At 47.9% G+C, this 19,998-nt stretch overlaps 1 protein-coding gene across 1 annotated transcript in view; it reads left to right on the forward strand.

Annotated features, from left to right (window-relative positions):
* The window catches only part of CRHR1 (corticotropin releasing hormone receptor 1), a 133,934-nt gene that overhangs the window by 10,452 nt on the left and 103,484 nt on the right, over positions 1–19,998 (forward strand). Inside the window, exon 2 of the mRNA XM_090044137.1 lies at positions 9,418–9,502. Within this exon, the coding sequence (XP_089900263.1) occupies positions 9,418–9,502 (85 nt within the window). The remainder of the gene's footprint in view (positions 1–9,417; positions 9,503–19,998) is intronic.

The following is a 19,998-nucleotide window of genomic DNA, read 5'->3' on the forward strand; positions in this document are numbered from 1 at the left end:
AGGCAGTGTTGTGGTTGGTGTTTGATTTGTATGTTAATTAGTTCATGTCCACAGAGCATGGATATGGGAAGTGCTGGAGATACTTTAAATGTTAATTGTTGTTCATTAGGATTTCACTGCTAGGTCACTGCCAGGTCAGCTGTAGCCTGACACCAGATGTATTCAAGGGTGCACTCCTCCCTTGCATATTAATAACAATACTGGGGCTTTTGGGAAATGTACAAGCCCCTTCATGCTAACAAGTGCTGACGCTGTCTCCCTGCCCCCTTCAGGGGACAAAACTATCCTCCCTTCTCTCTTAACAAAGCATGTGGTCAAGATATCTTTCAGCAAAACAAAAATTTAACGCACCAAACCTGAAATGCACACAGCCCAGAGGGAAAGACCTTGCCCAAGATCACAGACCATAGGGATGCCTCTGAGCTCCTGCTGCCCAGCCCCAGCCATGGGCCCCATGTGGGATATTGGATCCATGGTCCTGGTTAGGAAATAAAAGTGGAGGGGTGTAAAGGGCTGGAGTAAGAGGGGCTGAGAAGGTCACGGGGAGAGAGGATGGTAAACAGTAAGGCAGGAGGAGGTAACATGAGGCTGGAAGTTGAAGCTTGAGGACTGGAGGGTTGGATGACTGGTGAGCTCCAGGAGTCAAACCCTTGAAATGGGGCATCAGGCAGGAAGTTGCCTAGATATTCCTCACTTTCTCCTGAGTTCACTCTACTGAGGGGCTGGCAATTACTTTGCTGCCAATGGACATCTTATTTCCTGTGAAGGTAGGAGGGCCTATGAAATCCCCTGGTGCTTGCCATCCAGCAGCAGGCTGGTCCTTGATGGCTACTATTGTTATGATAGGAAGCCACTTATGCCTTTCCCAGATGGAAATGCCCATGGCATGGGAAGGGGAAAGGTGGCAATGGCCAGGGCACTTTGGCGCTTTGTTTAATTGCTACAATGCCAAACAGAGTGCCAGTAAGAGGCTTCCACAGGGCTTGATAAGGTGTTGGTACCCAGCTGTCTCACCACACCCTGGCCACACCACATGATGAAGTCCCAATGATTCGGGTGTTTCTTGCATTCACTGCAGCAATGAGGGCATCATGATTCATTCCCCAGGATGTTTCTGACTCTCATCTCCCTGGGGGAGGAGGCATACATGCATTAATCCTGGTCATGCTGTAAGAAAGTAGTTTTCCATCACCTTGCCACAACCCAAGCATAGGTGTCCAATCTGCTTAGCCTTCTTTGAGTGAAGCCACCTTCCATTCATGCCCCACTCTGCTGAGGGCGCTCATCTGTGGACTCCCCCTCTCTCCACACAGGCTCCATCTGCTTTGACATCATGGCCCTCAGCAGCACAGATAACTTCTTGTAAAGGTGGACAAGGCCTTGAGGCAGCTGTTCCCATTTGCAGCACAGCCTTAAGAAGGTGCTAGCCTGCAGGGGGTGCTCTGCCACATGGTGTGCCTGCTGGGGGGCCAGTCTGCTTTGGGAGGTGGGGTGTGTTCTGTTGGATGAGGCCTCAGCTGTTCAGCAGCCTAGAGTAAATGGCAGTTCAGGGCAGCCACAGTCTACTGCCCTCTTTATACCTCCTCCTTGCTCCCACCGGAGGCCAGTTAGGCTGTGTGGTGAGTCTATACTGGAATCTGGATGCTCCTTGTGTCAGGGAACTCAGCATCCCACTAGCACCTGAAGAGCCAAGTCACTTGTGCCTTATCCCACCTTTTTCCTTCTAACCTGCCATCATGATTCAGCCCCCAGTATGAAGTTTGAAATGAGCAGGCAGAACAGTGCATCCATACACAAGCATGTAGCCCCACCAGGGCTCTACCTAGCCCTCCATCCCAGACACTGGAGACTTGACTCCTATACATAAAGCTTAATGAGGCCCCACTTTACCCTAGATCAGAAACCCATCCTGCTCTTTTGCCACTGTCCTATATGTCCCTTCTTCATAGACCCCCACTACCTCATTCGCGATGGACTCCTCAGTCTCTTCACTGAGCTCAGCTCCATTGGTAACATGGCTGTGACCATGGACAGGACAGGGGTGAATTGTCCATTGGAGAAACTCAATTATGCTAGAATTCAATAATCCAGGAAGATGCTTGGCTTTTCCTGCCCTTTATTCCTCCTACAAGGAAAGAGGAGGGAAGCGAGGGGAAACAAAGAAACCGCACTTGATGAAAGAGCAGACAGTGACATTTCCATGAAATCTGATGTAATCTCAAATGTCAAGTGTTTTTTGTTTTGTTTTTGTTTTTCCCATCCTGCAAAGGGTTTAAGGAAGAATATGCCCAGTTCTATTCCTTGGACCACAGAGGCCCCCCTGCAGGCTTCTGAAAATCATACTGGAGAGGTGGTTGGTGAGCACCCGTTACAGTTCCCACAGCATGCCACTGTATGTTATGGTACATCTGACCTTCTAGGACACTTTGTTCTCCCACTGGCTCTGTCAGGAATCCAACAGTCCAGGCTCCATGTGGCTGTTTCCAGCTTCTTGCAGGGGTCCCAGCTGTGACCCTGCTCTACCAAGGCCTGTGGGTCTTGCTGTTGCCCACTCTGGGGGCTGCACACTGGAACCCCCCTCCTTAGACATGCCTATAAGGAAAACGAGGCAAATTTGAAATCCTGCAGCACCTCCTCTTGTTCTGCTGAGTCCTGGTGCCTGGTTTCACAATTTGAAAAAGCAATCATATCCAGGTAAAGGTGAAATTAAATGACTTGGCATAGGGGAAAGGAACTGGGGAGTGTCCCTTTTTTAAATCGGAGGTGTCAAACATACAACCCGCCACAAGTGGGCAACCAGAAGTTGTGGGACATGGCTGGTGGAGTGGCTTGCCACAGAATCTGGGGCCTTTGGGCCCACTGAACATGGCAGCCGGCAACAGGAAAGTGAATGAGGGCTGATACAGCTCTGGTAGCCCTCCAGCCACTTGTCTGTTGCCACCACTGCAACCCTATATCCTCAGCTGCTGGCTGCATGTTGTCACAGCAGGGGTGCAATGAGCTCACTGAGCATATGCTGGAGTGTAGGGGAAGAGGATGGTGTTAACCATGATAGATTGTTGTACCCAGTACCATGCTGCACACCACTGTGCTGTCTGGCTTGTGTGGCGGGGCTTCCCTTGCAGCAGCACCAGCTCCCAACAAGGAGATTCTGGCACCCCTTCAAAGTTGAAGCCAGAGGCGGGTGCCTCTCTCACCCCACCTTGACTACACTACTGTGCGACAGCCAGAACTGCTACAGCTGCATGCAGTTCCCAGGTAACAGCTAGGTCTGTGATGTTGGTGTTCATTGTGGACCCTCTCATGCTACAGGTTTCCCTCACTCTATGCAGGTTCTGTATGTGCAAATTCGCTCTTATGTGATGATCCTTTTGTATACCAAAAATTTGTTATATGTGAGGTAAATCCAATCTTATGCGATCAGTGTGGTGGAAGCCCGCAGGCTGCTTTGTGCATTGCATTGTGGGAGTGACGCACTCCAAAATATAGTCTCTTGTGTGGATCTGTGCTCCTCACTAGGCCTGTGTGAATAGGGAAGTATTTGATTTGGATTCGGCTAATTCTCAGGACAATGATTCACTCTGGTGATTCGCTGTCCCCACTTGATTCAGCCAAATCAGAATTGGAGATTTGGCGCAGATTTGGATCCACAAGGGAGAGGCAGGAACATCTGGGTGGCTGCAGGATCTCCCACTGCTTCTCTGCCTGTGCCTGCTTCTCCCCAGGTGGGGAGAGCCATGGAAGAAGCTCCCATGGCTGCCCAGCCTGGTACTTAAAGCCTTGCACACACCAGCTCTGGCAGCAGTGATCAGGGCTCATGGCAGAACCCCCCCCCCCATGCAGTGGGGGGCAGTGAGGATCTTCCCCCCACCCTGCCTGGCACCCATGCGGCAGCTGCCTCATGGCATGGGTGCAGTGCGGCTCAGCAGGGCGCCAAGCACTGTCTGGGAGTTTAGGTTCCACGTGTCAGCCAGACCAGCCTGGCAGTACTTGGCCCCAGCAGCCCCAGCTCCAGTGCGCAGTGCACTGCTGAGTTACGCTACACCTGCTCCATGGGACAGCTGCCACGTGGGTGCCAGGCAGAGGAGGACGATCCCTGCTGCTCCCTGCTGCCCCTCACTGCAGGGGGGGCACTTTGCCATGAGCCCTGATCGCTGGTGCCGGAGCTGGGGTGTGCAGGGCTTTTTTTTTAAGTGCCAGGCAGCGGATGGGGCTGGGCAGGGAGCCATGGGAGTTCCTTCTGTGGCCTGGGGAAAGACGGGCACAGCTGTAGGAACTGTGGGAGAACCTGCAGCTGCTTGGCTGTGCCTGCATCTCCCTGGCCGATCCAAATCTCAGAATTTCTCCAAATAGATTTGGAGGCTTCCGATTTCAATTTGGACCTTTTTAATGGGTCTCCCAATTTGATTCGGATTGGGAGATTCAGCGATCGAAGCTAAGGCACAGTCCTACTCCTCACTCGTTTGTGACGTGTTTCTGTAGTTGCCACCCCTGTAATAGTGCCCTGTGCTTGTGTGTATTGTCTGCTGTTGGTGAGTACCAAAATTGTCTTGTAAAAGTGGTTGAAATGGGTCTGGGGGTTAGTGCAGTTGAGGTCTTGGACCATATCCCTATTTGTTACATTATAAAGTGGGTTCCCTTTACACAAATTCAGGTTATTCTCTGTTTTCCAGGAATGCATGTACAGTATCAAGTGAGGGATACCTGTATTGGAAAGAGATGCAGGCCGACTGCCGCTGTGGACAGAGACAGCTTTAAATATTTTTTCTACATACCTCTAGGTAGCAGGGGCTTGTGATCCCTATGGTGCTGGAGCAGATGCAGTGTCCCACAGAACCACAGGTTGGGGGGCTCCCCAGCATGCTCAGAAGTGAACCAGAAGCACTTTGGGTCCAGTTCCTGGTCCACTGGGGAGTGTGCTAAGGGATCCCCCTGCACACCCCCCCAGCTCAGCAACTGGTGCCTCCTGGGAGCCCCCCTATGACACCCAGACCCCTGCACTCTCCCCAGCAGTCCCAAAAGTGGACCAGGAGTACTTCCAATCCAATTCTGGGTTCATTGCCAAACATGCTGGAGAGCCCCCCACACTGCTGTGGGACTCTGTATCTGCCCCAGCACCACAGCAATCACAAACTGCACCTGCTACCTCAAGGTATGTAGAAAAAAATTTTAAAGCTGTGCCTGTGTCCGAATTGCTGATTTACCAAATTGGCTTCAAATCGTGAGATTTGGATTCGGCCGAATCACACTGGGGACAGTGATCCAAATCACTGTCCCTGATTCAGCTCGAATCTGAATCAAATACTGCCTGCTTGGCACAGCCCTAGAACAGAGTTGAGCTGCAGATTGACAAACATGAGTAAAAACAGTTGGGCACAGATTGGGGTGGGAAAAGCAGGCTGAGCAGACTTGGGAAATGATCCAGTTGACACTGCAAGGGGCAGCACCTGTTAGCCAGTTTGGAGTCTCAAAGGCACATGCCTGGGCTAGGAATTAAGTCATGGCCAACCAGTTCTGCCTGAGTCCAAGCCACAGGTAAGTTGGGAGCAAAGCTGAACTGGACCCAGTTGGGGCTTCTAAAAGGTAGTGGTGCTCCCCCAAGCTGTTATATGTAACTGGGAGGAGCCTTAATTTGGGGGCCTCCAGCTTGAAATTGGAGCTACATCACATTTCTAAAATCAATTCCCAATATCTAGTGGCCCCTGTGCCCTGCCCAGGACCTCTGCAAACTCACACATGCATCCATCTCTCTCTCTCATATGCGGGTGTCTGATGCCGCCAGAGTGATACAGGTATGGAATACAAAGCTGGCTGCTTAAACCACTCTCCCTCCTTTCCCACTCCCAGCTGCCCCTGAGATATATCCCACCCACCTTGCCTCTTATCAGTGTAACAGCAAACAGGTCAGGGAACTGCCAAGAACATTGCCTCTCCACACAGAGAGAAAGTGTGTATGGTGTGTGGGCTCCTTTGAATTTTTCTGTGTATAGTCTGAAGAGTCTCTTACAAGGAAGCTATCCTCAGCCCATTTATACCTCTGTCTGGCACGGCTCTTGCTATCAGAGACGGCTCCCAACAGCAGCAAATGGCTGTTTGCAAGTCCAGTGTCTGTAATGTGTGTTTAATGTTTGGCCATTATTGGAGGCTCTCTGGCTGCTCCAATGAGATCAGTCTGGGCCAAGACTGTTTACCATCATAAGACCAATCTCTCTCCACTGACAGTCATTGGGTCATTTAGGTTAACTATCATGCATCACTCCAGGGCATTTTGTGAGCCAGGCAGGTCTCTGGCACCCAGCATACTATGTTTTCAGAATTCAAACCTGCCTTGATAAGTAGAAGAGCCATTAGGGCTTGATGAACTTAGTGGCTATGGCCCTCCCCATTGTTAATCGGAGCGGGGAGGTCAATCCCTGTGCACTTCTTGCAAGAGGAAAATTTATGCCCATTAAAATAAATGGGTTATCTCATTTCAGGCCCCATCCTATTGCAGGGTCTCCCTGACCTTCTCTCAGGAAGCTGGACTGCAAATACAGAGTCCCCTCTTGAACTTCAGTCCAGCCAGCCCACACTGCCCCTCTCTATGACCAGTGCTTCCAGTTCATCAGTATGATCCTTGTCCATGCACATCTCTGAGAACGCACAGTCATGCTACAACTCCTTTGTTCTCACTGCATCTTCTCCTGTATAACAACCTGACTGGACCTAAAGCTTGGTATACTTGGATGTTCTGTAGAGCTGTTTGACTTTTTCCTGTTATTCACATTGCCCCATTGGCCTGGGAAGTTAGCCAACAGGGGCTTTTTCACGATTGTTTTCATGAGGATGAAAATGTGGTTATATGAGTCTGAAATGTTCTTGGGTAGAATCCTGTTTCTTTATGATGAATGGACCCACAGTGCTATTTCCCTTAACACAGCAGGAACAAAAACATTGGGCAGCTTTATTACTTGGAAGTCCCCAACCCTGCCTCTCCAGCAAGTGCTAGGACAAACACACTGTGCTCTTCTGCTCCTTCCTGGGGGAATGTTCATAGGTGGCTGTTCGTTTTCTTTGCTTTTGCACAAAGCTCACTAGAAAGTCTTCCGACCCCTCAGACCATATAGCTTAAATTTGCTCAGGTTTCAACGTGGTGCCTTGGGTACTATAGTGCCTTAGCTAACTATCATTACCTAAAGGGACATTTTAATTGTTCCTTTCCATTCAGAAAAAATGAGCTTATACTGCAAAATGAGCTATTCCATAGTAGCTATTCCAGGATTACTCTCCATGGGGACTTTCTGTTCTAAAATAAGTGATTTTTATTCTGGAATAATTGCTCTGCTCTGGACACAGTAATTATTCCAGAGTAGTTATCGTGTTTATTCCAGAATACAGTAACCATGTGGGGAGCTATTCTGGAGGAGCTATTGTATTCTGGTTCATTTCCCTTGTATAGAAAAGCCCTTAGCCTGAAACAATGTTTACCACATTCTTCAGCCTTAACTAGTCTGAGTAAAGATCCAGGACTCTCACACTACTAGCCATTAGGGCTGTGTGAAACAGCACTGTTCCATTTTGACTTCAGTTTTGAGGTTTGGACAGAACAGCGTTTTGTTTCAAATTTCATTTCAAGTCAAAACAGTCTCACTGTTTCGCTTTGTTGAAATGGTGAGGCTGTTTCGACATTTTACCCAACCATCGTGCTGGGGAAAGGAAGTCGGCTTAGCTGGGCTGAGTTCCCAACCCCAGCCCCACGATCAGGCTGGGGAAATGAACTCAGCCCCAGCATGATAGTCACATCCCATGTGCTAAATCAGGCTGGGGCTGGGCTGACTCCCCATCCCCAGCCTGATCTAGTGCAGGGGATGGGAACTCAGCCCAGCTGGACTGACTTCCTATCCCCAGCCCAATTTTTAGGGCTGGGGAGCGGAACTGAGTCATTGGGCCCAGTTCCTTTCCCCAGCCTGATAGCAGCGCCTGGGAGGGGAACTGAACCTTCCTGGGCTGATGGGAGCACAGCCCTGGTTCTCCCTTGTCTCCTACCACCTCACTGCTGGCTGCTTTGAAACTCAAAACGTTTTGAAATGTTTTGACTAGCCTCTTTTTTCAAGACTGTTTCAAAGCCCTTTGTGTTGATTCGATTTCGCTGTTTCAAGTTCAAAATGAGTCAAAACAGTGTTGAATCGAAACAGCCGGTGAAATTTTGCACAGCCCTGATAGTCAGTCATTAATTCCTTCCAACATAACAACACCTCCCATAGAATCCTGTAATTTGGGTCAGGTAATGGGATTGGGGATGAAATCAGACATCATGTTTACTCTACCTGCTCTACATGATGTTGAGGTACTAGGGCAGAAACTGGGGATTGGAATGATTATTCAGTCCCTCAATCACATGCCTTGGCCGGGCACAGTTTGGATTGTGTAGGGGCTGAGTGATTTGTCAGGACTCTGATATGGTCACTAGGGATAGTCAGAGGCCAAGGCCAAAGGTCCAGAGCAGCCTACCAGGGTAGTAAGATTAAGCTACCCAAGAGTCTGTAGCCAGTGGCACACAACAGTGTGGCATGACAAGTATCACATGTGCTATCTTGGATTGCCAAATTGAAATGATTGTGTACCATTTGCAGATGGTGTGGGGGGCTTTGTCATAAGTCCCAAGTGGACTTGCCATTCCCCTGGAGCCATAGCAAGACTCCTTATCCTCTCTGCCACTTAAGCCACTTAAGGCAACCACAATACTAACTACCTCTGTGAGGTGTTTTGAGATATGCAGATAAAGTAGTAAAGTTTGAGGTGTGAATTATTTGTAACATATACAAAAATTAGGCCCTTGCAGAAACAAAGACCTTCCTCTCGCCCTTGCCTCCCTCTCCAACAGCCTATGGTGCACTCACACTTATAGAATTTTGGACTCTGGTCTGGCAGTCCCTCCTTATTATTGCTTTCTCTTGTGGCCTCCTACTTCTGCAAGAGTGCTAGAGTCTGTTTTATATTACTCCATGACCATATTAAGAGACCATAGGCCCCTAGTTTCCAAAACCCTGGTCTGCACTAACAGAAGCCACAGAAAATTCTGCTTCTATGGAAAACAGTTTGTGCCTGTTCCATAAGGCTCACAGTGGCTGTGAACTTGAGAACAACTGTGTGCTGTAGCAGGAAAGCAAATCCAGATTAGATGTAATGGAGCTTCTGGGCTCTGGAAACATGGTACTGGGCTGGGAGCATTGAGCAGCTGCTCAGGCTGGGATCAGGTGCATGTGCTAAACAGAAAGGGGTGACATGAACAAATATCACTGAGGCACCCTCAGCAGTGGGGAGGATGTGGCCGAAGCAAACCTGGGTTCTGTTTGCAAGCTCCATTGCTAGTGACTGGTAAGGGACCAGGCAAGTCCACCAGTTGTTCTAACTGTTTGCTTTCTCCTCTGTACACAGGCATTTATCCTCTGGATTAGCCCCTCCTCAGCCTCCATCCAGGATCAATACTGTGAAAGTTTCCCTCCTGCCACTAATTACACAGGTAAGCACATACCATGTCATCCTTCTACTTGCTCCCTGAGCAGCCAGCCCTTTCCATCCTCTCGCTTTATTTCTGTGGTTTCTGAATGGAGACTGCTTACCTGGTCCTTAATGGGATTCCCTAGCAGTTGGATCTCTGAAATTGAGGTGTAAGGGAGTCTGTTGCCTGAGTATTAAGTAGTCTTGTTCCTTCCCAGTGGTAGCTCTGAGCTCTCCAGAACACTACAGCTTCTCCTTCCTAATGGCACAAAGTCAGCATGGGGTGCATATTCCCGGGGAAGTGGATAGGATTCTTCACTGGTGATTCTGGTGGGACCCCCTGAGCGACTTCAATCCACCTCTGTGCAGTTGAAAGCTGGGCTTTCTCCGGGTTTGGGAGGCATTTGGCATGCCTCTAAGAATGCCCAACACCTTCCCCACAACTGTCCTTCTGGGATGGGACACTTCCAGAATCTCCATTACACTGATTCTCTGATTCTCCCTGCAACATGCTCCCTCTACCAAGGCTGGCCAGGGGCCTTTCAGAGCGCAGCCTTTGCTCTGTAACTCCTGCATTTTGGTACAGGGATGGGGCTTTATGCTGTTCTGCCTTGTGACCCCTGTGTAAATGTCAGCTGGTGGGGCAGACGCATTCTATCTTCCTTCTCCTGCCCCTTGCCCTGAGGTTACAGGTATCAAGATAGAAGCTGGCACAGGAGTCAGTGTCATGACTTTTTGCAAGCCCAGAGCTCCCTGTTCTGGGGGGTTCTCTCTGGCCAGTTTTAAGCAAGGGTGTGGCTTGTTGTGACCAACCAAGACTGGGACATCATTGTGGTGTCACTACACAAACACGGAGTAGTAGGCAGACCCCATCCCAAGAGCTTACAGCCTGAACAGAGATGACAGCAGGGCTGGAGTAGGGGAACATCATAGCAGAGCGGCATGTTCAAGTCATCAGGTTGGGGACTAGGTAATTCAGAGGGCACCAGCTCACTGGAAAGGTAATGAATGGGAGGGAAGACACCATTAAAAGGAGGGGCTAAGGGCGGGTGATGAGGGAGAAGAGTGGAAAGAACCAACAGCAAAAGAAGGGTTGGAGCAGACAGCCGCCCAGTGAAGGACACTTGGTACTAATGGCAGGAAGTTCTCTAGTGGCCAAAGGTCCAGACTTGACTTTTTTTTTGCAGTTGTTCCTGCCAGCAAGAGCCTCTGGCTCCCCAGGGCAGTTCTTCCTGCAGGCAAATGATAAGACAGACATCTCATCTCTGGATGAGTGGGGATGTCAGTACTGCTCTATGGTACCTCTGTAAGTTTTTTATCACTGAGCTTCTCTGCTACGTAAAATTCTACACAGAGGAGGATTCAGCAAGCATGATATAAAAAAAAAAATTAAAAAAGGGCTGCTGGGCCTTGCTTATGGTGAAAGAAGGGGACAGGAAGTTTGCCTCAGGTCTATCCATGTAGTACCCCTTCTATTCCATTTCTGCTACAGACCAGCTGGCATTTGACCAGCAGTGGAACACCCTCTTGCTAATGTCCAGTCCCCATCCAAAGCCAAACCATCTTCTTACTTCCCACCAGCAATCCAAAATGAGTGCCAGCATCCCTGAAGGACCAGGAGTCACTTAGCTTAAGGGTCGCACATGGCTAGAGAGGCAGAGGAAGGCTTAAGCCTTGATAGACTGAAGAGCCTAGAAGGTTTATTGTCTGATTTGCATTAAGGAAACCATGGTATCTGAGCAGCAGCCCAGCCTGACCCACTAATCAGCATAAGGAGCTCCATCAGGGTGACTGATGAACTTGGATGAGCTGTGCTGATGGATGGTCCCTGCCATGCTACTCCCATTAGCACAGCTTTAAAAACTACTTTTTGAAATTAAATATTGGCATCAGTTCCTGGTGACTCACCCCTTCCTTGGCTGGTGGCTGCTTGCAAAGCAGCAAGATAGCAGCCTGAAAAACACACTCTCTCCATGCATCGCACCCCCATGGAGGAAGCTCACTCATGCAGTAGGGGCGAGGAGAAATTCCACAACAATGGCCAGACCACAATGGGCCAGAGCTGACCACAGAGGAACCTGCACCCTGGAATACCACCTGGCAGCATGACTCTTGGGGCAGAGCCCATGGCAATGGCAGCCCAGCACAGCCTGTGCTCTGGGGACTAACCCATATGCTGGTGTCACTAGGTTTATTTCTCTTCGAGCTCTTGGGTGAGCTGCAGGTCAGCCCAGTAGCTCGTCATGCCCTGTGGGCTCAAATTTAGCTCGGAGAGAGGAGGGGAGGGCTGGAATTACTGTATGCTAAAGAGCTGGAGAGTAGCACAAACAGCAGGTACATCTCCAGGAAGGAATACCACAGGGACACGCATTGACAGGAGATGCCAGCAAGCCTAAATACCCAGAGAAACCTCTACAGTGGGGGTTTCAAACTCATTAGGCCCACTGGCTGGATGAGTGGTATGGAGCAAGTCCAGGGCCTGGACAGGTCTAAAAACCAACCCCGTGCTTCTTGTGCAGCAGGCACTCTGGACTGGCCCTGTATACTATGTGCAGTACATGTCCCAACCGCTTGACCTGGTCCAGGACCAGTCCACTGCATGTGGTGTGCAGACCAGCTTGGGTCATGCCATTTGCAAGTGGCACTGTGGGCTGGAGGATAGGGCTCCACAGGCTATATCCAGCCTGAGGGCCAGATCTTTGAAAAACCCCTGCTCTAAAGGGAACACCGCTCCCTTAGCTTGCCTATGTGTGTGAAGCTCTCTTTCCAGATCTAGTCTAGGAACCGATGAGGCAGAAGCCCTTTTCCCTAAAGTCCCAGGTGAGGGAGATTCCTTGTCCTCCATCAAAGCTGACCTTGTGAAGGAACACCTCAACAGGCTGGATACCTTCAAGTCAGCCGGCCCTGATGGGTTATACCCAAGGGTACTCACGGAGCTGGCAAGCATCATAGCCCAGCCCCTGGCACAAATATTTGAGAGTTCTTGGCACTCTGGTGAAGTGCCCAATTTGATTGGAAGAGGGCCAATGTGATGCCTATCTTCAAGAAAGGGAGGAAAGTAGATCTGGCAAACTACAGGCCCATCAGCCTGACCTCTATCCTCGGAAAAGTCTTGGAAAAGATTATCAAGGAGGCCATCCTGAACAGACTAGCTGACGGCAATATCCTGAGGAATACTCAGCATGGGTTTGTTGTGGATAGGTCTTGCTTGACCAATCTCATTTCCTTTTATGACCAGGTGACTTATCACCTGGACAAGCGGGAAGAGATCAATGTCATATACCTCAACTTTAAAAAAGCCTTGGATATGGTATCCCACGATCACCTCTTGATTAAACTGGCTAACTGTGGCCTTGACATCACCACAATCCGCTGGCTGGGGAACTGGCTCTGTGGTTAGACCCAGAAGGTGGTAGTCCACCTGAGCCAATCGTCTTGGTGTGCTGTGACCAGTGGGGGTCCCACATGACTCTGTCCTAGGGCCTATACTGTTTAACATTTACATCAATACTGTGGACATTGGTGTTGGAAGCAGACTAGCCAGGTTTGCCAACAACACCAAACTCTGGAGTAAAGCATCCACACCTGAGGACAGGAGAGTGATCCAGGCAGATCTGGACAGACTCATGAAATGGGCAGATGAGAACCTGATGGTGTTCAACACCAAAAAATGCAAGGTTCTCCACCTTGGGAGGAAAAACCTGCACCATGCTTATAGGCTCAGTAGTGCTACGCTGGTTAGCTCTACAGATGAAATGGACTTGGGGGTCATGGTTGACCACAAGATGAACATGAGCCTTCAGTGTGATGTTGCGGCTAGTAAAACAAGCAAAACGCTGGCTTGCATCCATAGATGCTTCTCAAGCAGATCCTGGGACGTCATTCTCTTGTTGTACACGGCCTTGGTGAGGCCACAGCTGGAGTACTGCGTCCAGTTTTGGGCTCCGCAACTCAAAAAGGATGTGGAGAAGCTTGAGAGGGTGCAGAGGAGAGCCATGGTCATGATCAGAGAGCAGGAAAACAGACCTTATGATGAGAGGCTGAGAGCAATGGAGCTACTCAGCCTGGAAAAGCGCAGGCTCAGTGGTGATCTGGTGGCCACCTAGAAGTTTATCAGGGGTGCTCATCAGGATCTGGGGGAATGACTGTTCACCAGAGCCCCACAAGGGATGACAAGGTCGAATAGTCACAAACTCCACTGTGACTGGTTCAGGCTGGACATAAGGAAGAACTTCTTTACTGTCTGAGGCCCTAAGGTTTGGAATAGGCTGCTGCCGGAAGCAGCACTTTGAACGCCTTCAAAACACATTTGGATGCATATCTTGCTGGGATCCTGGGATCCTTCCTGACTTCCTGCCCCGGGTTTGGACTGGACTCGATGATCCTCCGGGGTCCCTTCCAGCCCAAATGTCTATGAAATCTCTAAAGTCCCTTGAAGGGATTCAGTATCAAAAAACCCTTGCTCCCGTTAAACTTCATGCCAGGCTTCAGCTCTGAGAGGGTGATAACCTCTGTCTTTCTTCCAAGCCGGAGATAAATCCTGATTCCCTCCTATTCTGTACCCATTTTATAGTACATTGAGGCTCCCCTTTTTTAAGTAACTGGGTGCCTACACAAGACATTTACTGAAGACTTGCCTAATTAGCTTTGCAATAATTGTCTCAGTGTCTACACATACAGTGCTATTAGGATGCAGTAAACTAATTAACTCCACCATAGGTTAATATCTGTAAACATGAGTATTATCCTACGGCAGTTTTTTACTCTGCAGCAGCACATGTGTAGATGCTGACAGGGCTTGCTGGGACATGAGGGTGATTTGGGGTTGGGGCTGCCTGCTGGCTAATGCCACACTGAAACACCCTTGTGCCCCAGCCAGCCTCTCTGTAACACGTTGAGCCAGGCCAAAGCAGCTCTGGGCTGGCAGGCTGACCCCTCAGGCCCTCTGCCAGCTGGTGCTGCTCTGACCCAATGTGCACATTAACATGTGGCACCCAAGAGCAATAAACTCTGGCATGATATGCACCAGAGTATATTGCTATGCATTAATGGCATGTGTAGATTCACCCACTGGGTATGAACTTGCATTTTAGCACAGTGCTCAAGTTAGTTATTACTGAGCACATCTGCACGTGGCCGTACAGCACCTCTGTTACTGTGCCATCATTTAGTATTTCCTTTTGGAAGTACTAAAAGATGGTGCAGTAACAGCCCATACTGCGCCGTGCCAGCCATGCGCAGTTATTTTTGGTTGCTATGGCAACATAGCAATGCACTCCTTGCTGGCTACAGCAATGTAGTGGTGGCATCACAGGTTTTCTCAATGGATCCTACGGTGCCATAGTGTCTTTATGTAGATGCTTCTGCTGTGCTAGAAGCTGACAGCCACACTGGGAGATCAAGACAGCAGGTGCCAGGTTATGTACAAACCTGCATAATCAAGAGTAACCCCCCCACACCCCTTTTGGCTATGAGCCAGCCCTTCACCCACGCTCCACAAATATCCTGCATCTTGGCTACCGAAGATGCAGAAGACATCTCCTGAACAAAGGTTATTCCAAAATCACTTACTCCAGGGTTTCCTGGGCCTTCTAGTGATGGGGCCTGTCAGAGACAAGATGCTGGGCTAGAGAGCTCTGATACAATTTGGCAATTCCTATGTTTTTAATGAAAGCACAGAGGACTCATGAGCAAGGAACATGATAAAAGGTCAGTCACAATTTGTCTCAACCACTAAGCCTGCCAGGCAGAAGCCATTAGGGCACACCAGCTTTCATAGCCAGCCACATTCAAGGGAGCAGGGTTGTCAGCATTACAGCCAGCTGCTTTGATTTGCCGGAAGACTGACCCAGGTACCTATTTACAGTTCAACTGACTAGAGAGTGTGTTAGCTTGAACTCATAGTGAAGCTTGCATTCATGCCTTCATAGCTGTTAAAATCATTTGCCACCCTGACCCTGCATGCTTTTTTTAACTCGCTGCCATAGACGAAATGGAATGGGATCAGGGGACAAACCTACTCTATACGTAAGGTACTGATGAGGTGTCTCAGCAGTCATAGTGGTTACAGGCAACTTGACCTGGAAAAGCACAGGCTCGGGGGTGACCTGGTGGCTTCCTGTAAGTACATAAGGAGTGTACATCAGGATCTGGGGGCATGCCTGTTCACCAGAGTGCCCCAAGGGATGACCAGATCAAATGGTCACAAACTCCTCTGAGACCATTTTAGGCTGGGCATAAGAAAAAACTTCTTTACTGTCCAAGTCCCCAAGGCCTGAAATAGACTGCCTCCAGAGGTGGTACACCCACTCTGGACCCTTAAGAAACATTTGGATGCCTATCTTGTTGGGATCCTTTGAACCTAACTGACTTCCTGCCCCTGGGCAGGGGACTGGACTTGATGATCTTCCAAAGGTTGCTTCCAGCCCTAATGTCTATGAAACTTCTGGACTTGCCCTTGGCAATGGGTAATGAGTTCTTGGTGCAACAGTGGCCATATAGTTATTATTAATAATCCTTTACATTGTGGTAGCTATTTAGGAGCTACAGGAATGGATTGGAATACTGTGTGCTGGGGGCTGTACAAATACAGGATGAAAAGTTGTTTTGGTTTTTTTGTTTGTTTTTTGTCCCAAGGAGACTTCCAATCTGAGTCTCCTGAATAGAGGATACTGAGGAGCCAAGTTTTTGCCCCCATAAAGCCACATGATGAAGTTTTATAAAGCCCTGGATAAGAACAAGGTGTGTAATCAAAATGCCAAGATAGTGTTGGCCCAGGCACAGTGTGGGCTAGAACCGCGGTCATAATTCATTTGTTTTTCTTCCCTGAAAGGTTTCATTTCTCTGTGTCATTTGTCCTTGAGAGTATTAGGGTGTGATGAATGGCATTTTTGTTTTCCTCTTGTTCATCTCAACTGATCTATAGTATGCCTGGCTTTGTGGGTTCCTGATCTATTACATTCCAGATTGGTCTCCTCAGAGTGCTATTTTTCTGCCTTCTGCTACATACATATCTAAACTAACAGCCACTTAGAAAGGCAGAAGGTTACAGAGACTGATAGACAGAGGCACAGACAGGTGACTATCTACTGCACGGAGCAAGATAAATAGGAACTTTTCTAATCCAGGGGCCCCATGGAACACAGTTTAATTTGACACTTTCAGCAACAGAACTAGTGCATTATTCTCCCTTAAAGTACCTGCTGCAGTCAGCCGTGCAGCAGGCATGTCCTATCTGGGCCTGTCTGTTTATGTTTAGCAGCATAGCAGGGGCATTCTGCTTGGATACCTCTGGAACATTTGACATGCCAATCCATGTTGTAATCTAAAAACAGAAGAGCTCAGCCTGCAGAAAGCCCAATGCACTGCCTCTGTCATCTCACAGGAGACCAACTGCTAAAAATGAGAGGGGTGAGCTGGCAGTTTGACTTGTCAACTCTGTGGTGTGACCCTCTAGGAATTGCTACTATTGCTAAGTGAGAGCTCCCATTTGCAGATGTTTCTGTGTACTGACTAGCAGGTGAGCACTGGGTTCCACTCTTGGCCGTGTTCAGGATTTCTTAGGTGATTGTCTCTGCTTATTATATGTTGTCTGCAAATGGGACTGACAAGGACCGATTTACTATTTTTTTTCCCCCTCTCCCCGAGTGTAGAGTGTTTTGAGATCCTGGCCTGACAGGCTCAGGGGAGTGTTACCCCCAGGCTTTTGTTTTTACTGCTGTGAACACAGGTATGGCCCATGTACCTCCTTTTCTCCAGGTGCTCCTGCTCTTTCTTCAGCCCTTCAAAGCACTGAAGCACTTCCTTCATCTGTGTCTGAAATATTAGGGGTGGCTACTGTTGTGAATGACATAATACTGCTGTAATCCTACCTGGATTCATGCGCTCCAGAAAGAACAGGGTGGTTTAAAACTAAAGCCTCACTTTAAATCACCATAGATCACTTCTTGGAAGAAACAAGCATGAGGTTAAAATAAGAATTATTTTGTTTTTTTCCACAAAGTAGGCTTTTTCCCTTCCCTTTGCAAGAGCAGTGGTCTCTTCTCCGTATAGTTGTGGCTTGGTTGCTCTGTAGTGCAACCTGTGTGCAGATGTAGCCCAGATGTTCAATTCGTATCATGCTGTCTCAAAGGCGGCATCCTCCAAAATCCTGTGGCTGCCAAGGAGCTGAGAGCTATGAAAATAAATACTGTCACAAACTGTCTGGGATGCATAAGCATCACCACCGTCTATTGAGCAAATTCAGGATGGTGTTAGAGGCTCTATCCTGCTCCCCATAAACTGAGCTCTTCCTGTAGTTTGGGTGAAAGGAGCCTGAACTTTAAGAGGAACAATGCTGTCTCTTTGCTGCCCCTGAGCAGGCACTGTATCAGCATGGTGACAGCCAAATCCTCAGTTTGGTCCTAGGTACTACAACCTCATTTTGGTTTTCTTTTACCCTCTAATTCAAGGCTGTTTTAAACCCCACTTTTTTTTAAAACTCAAATGTACAGAACCTTAGTAGTTTCACTTCTGAAATGCATGCATTAGAAACAGCTGGGGCTCTGTTCTGGCTTCAGTTACAGGGATGAAATTCCTCTTTGAGTAGATGAGAGTTGCATCTGACTGATGTGCGGCAGTCTCGGGCCTCATTCACAATATTAACTGTGATGTAGTTCCTGACTAACTCCATTGATTAGAGGATTTACAGGGATGGATCTGAGAGTAGACTCCAGCCTGAGGGTAGATTAGATCAGGGTAAATATATAAAGTTAATCCACTCATCCATATGTAGGTAAGGGTATTTCAGCATTCCCTTGGAGTGGGTAAGAACATTGTGTGAGTAATGCAGAGATTCCTTACGGGGGATTTATTTTCCCCTTTAAAATGACAGGGGAATTTTTATAAAAGCTTTGATTAGGGTAATTTTGAATTGGGAGTTATTATAATGAAAATAATGAGACTCCCTGTAGGACTGTGAGACTTCATTAGCTAATGCCTGTGTAACTCTCGGGAATTGGCATGTGGTAATAACGAGGTTACTAGTCACTGGAGTTGTGTTCTATCTAGCACGGTGTCAACAGAACATGCAGAAGGGGCCTCCTAGCATTTAGCAGTGGAATCATTTTTTTTTTCCTTTAAAAACCCCCCAAAAAACAGTACTATATGAGTGGCTTGAATCTATTTCAGGTACTTCTCTGGCTCCATTTGGGATAGTGTTTGTGCACCTGACAGTCATTAATGTACATAGTCTTTCAACACCCCTGGGGAGACAAGGCAGTGCTATTAATCTTGTTTTACAGGTAAGGGCTAAGTGGCTTCACCAAGGTCACAACAGTGAGTCTGGGGCAGAGCAGAGATTGGACCCAGATCTCTCCCAGGAGAGTCACCTAACCATTGGGCATCCCTTCCTTTCTAAGCAGGCTTTCAGCAATGCAGACACAAGGGAATGTTTTCCTGAACACAGTATTGTTAACCCCCAAGTGTAGGTCTTCAGACAGCATCTCAAATTGAACAAGCCTCACTATGTAATTCAGAGAACTCACAAATTATTCGAGGGAGCATGCTGAACGTATTGGAGCAGTCTATCCATGTTAAAGCAATCAATCCTAATGAGGCATGTTGTCCATTGCACACATCATTCACAATCTCTGATTACCTGGAGTGTAGGGGGATGGGGGTACAGTCTCCAGCCATAAAAAAATAAAAATAAAACAAACTTTTTCTCCCCCTAAAAAAAGCCCTGAATTTTAGATTGAGCAAAAACTCATAGTTTTCAAATGATGGCCACAAGGAGAAAGTAAAAATAAAATAAAAATATTTTCTGATCAAATTAAACATTTCTCAGCTTTAAAATGAAAAGGTTGGTTTTTGGTTTTTGGGGGTTTTTTTGGGTTTTTTTAAGTCTTAACTGCTTTTCTTATGCTTTTAAAATAAGTTTTAAGGAAACTTAAAAACAGTCATTTCAAGGCAGAAAAAACAAAACATTTTGTTCAGACATCTTGGCCGCCTTCCAGTTTTGTTCATTCTGAAGAAAAATTAATTTGGTAAAGCTGATAGGGTTGTGCAAAATGGTTTGTTTCTGATTCTGAGAAGGGATTTGTCCTTGCTCCTCTGCCCTCCTATTGTAAAATTAGCAAAAAAAAAGAATCATTTTTAAAACCTGTAAAGAGATTGGAATGAGGTAACAAAAGGAAGATCCAAATGTTTTGGTGAATCCACCCATATGAAGACTATGGCTGGAATATGTTCAAGGGGTGGAATCATAAAATCATAGAAAATGAGGGTCAGAAGGGACCTCAGGAAGTTATTTAGTCCAACTCCCTGCTCAAAGCAGGGCCATCCCCAACTAGATCTCCCAGTCAAGGCTTTGTCTAGCCAGATCTTAGAAGTTTTTAAGGATAGCGATTCCACAGCCTCTCTGAGTAAACTGTTCCAGTGCTTTTCTACCCTCCTTGTGAGACAGTTTTTCGTAATATCTAACCTAAATTTCCCTTGCTGCAACTTGAGACCACAGCTCCTTGTTCTGTCATCTGCCAC

The sequence above is a fragment of the Crocodylus siamensis genome, chromosome 4 (genome assembly GCF_052110815.1).
Source record: "Crocodylus siamensis isolate JL-2025a chromosome 4, ASM5211081v1, whole genome shotgun sequence".
NCBI classification, from domain to species: domain Eukaryota; kingdom Metazoa; phylum Chordata; order Crocodylia; family Crocodylidae; genus Crocodylus; species Crocodylus siamensis.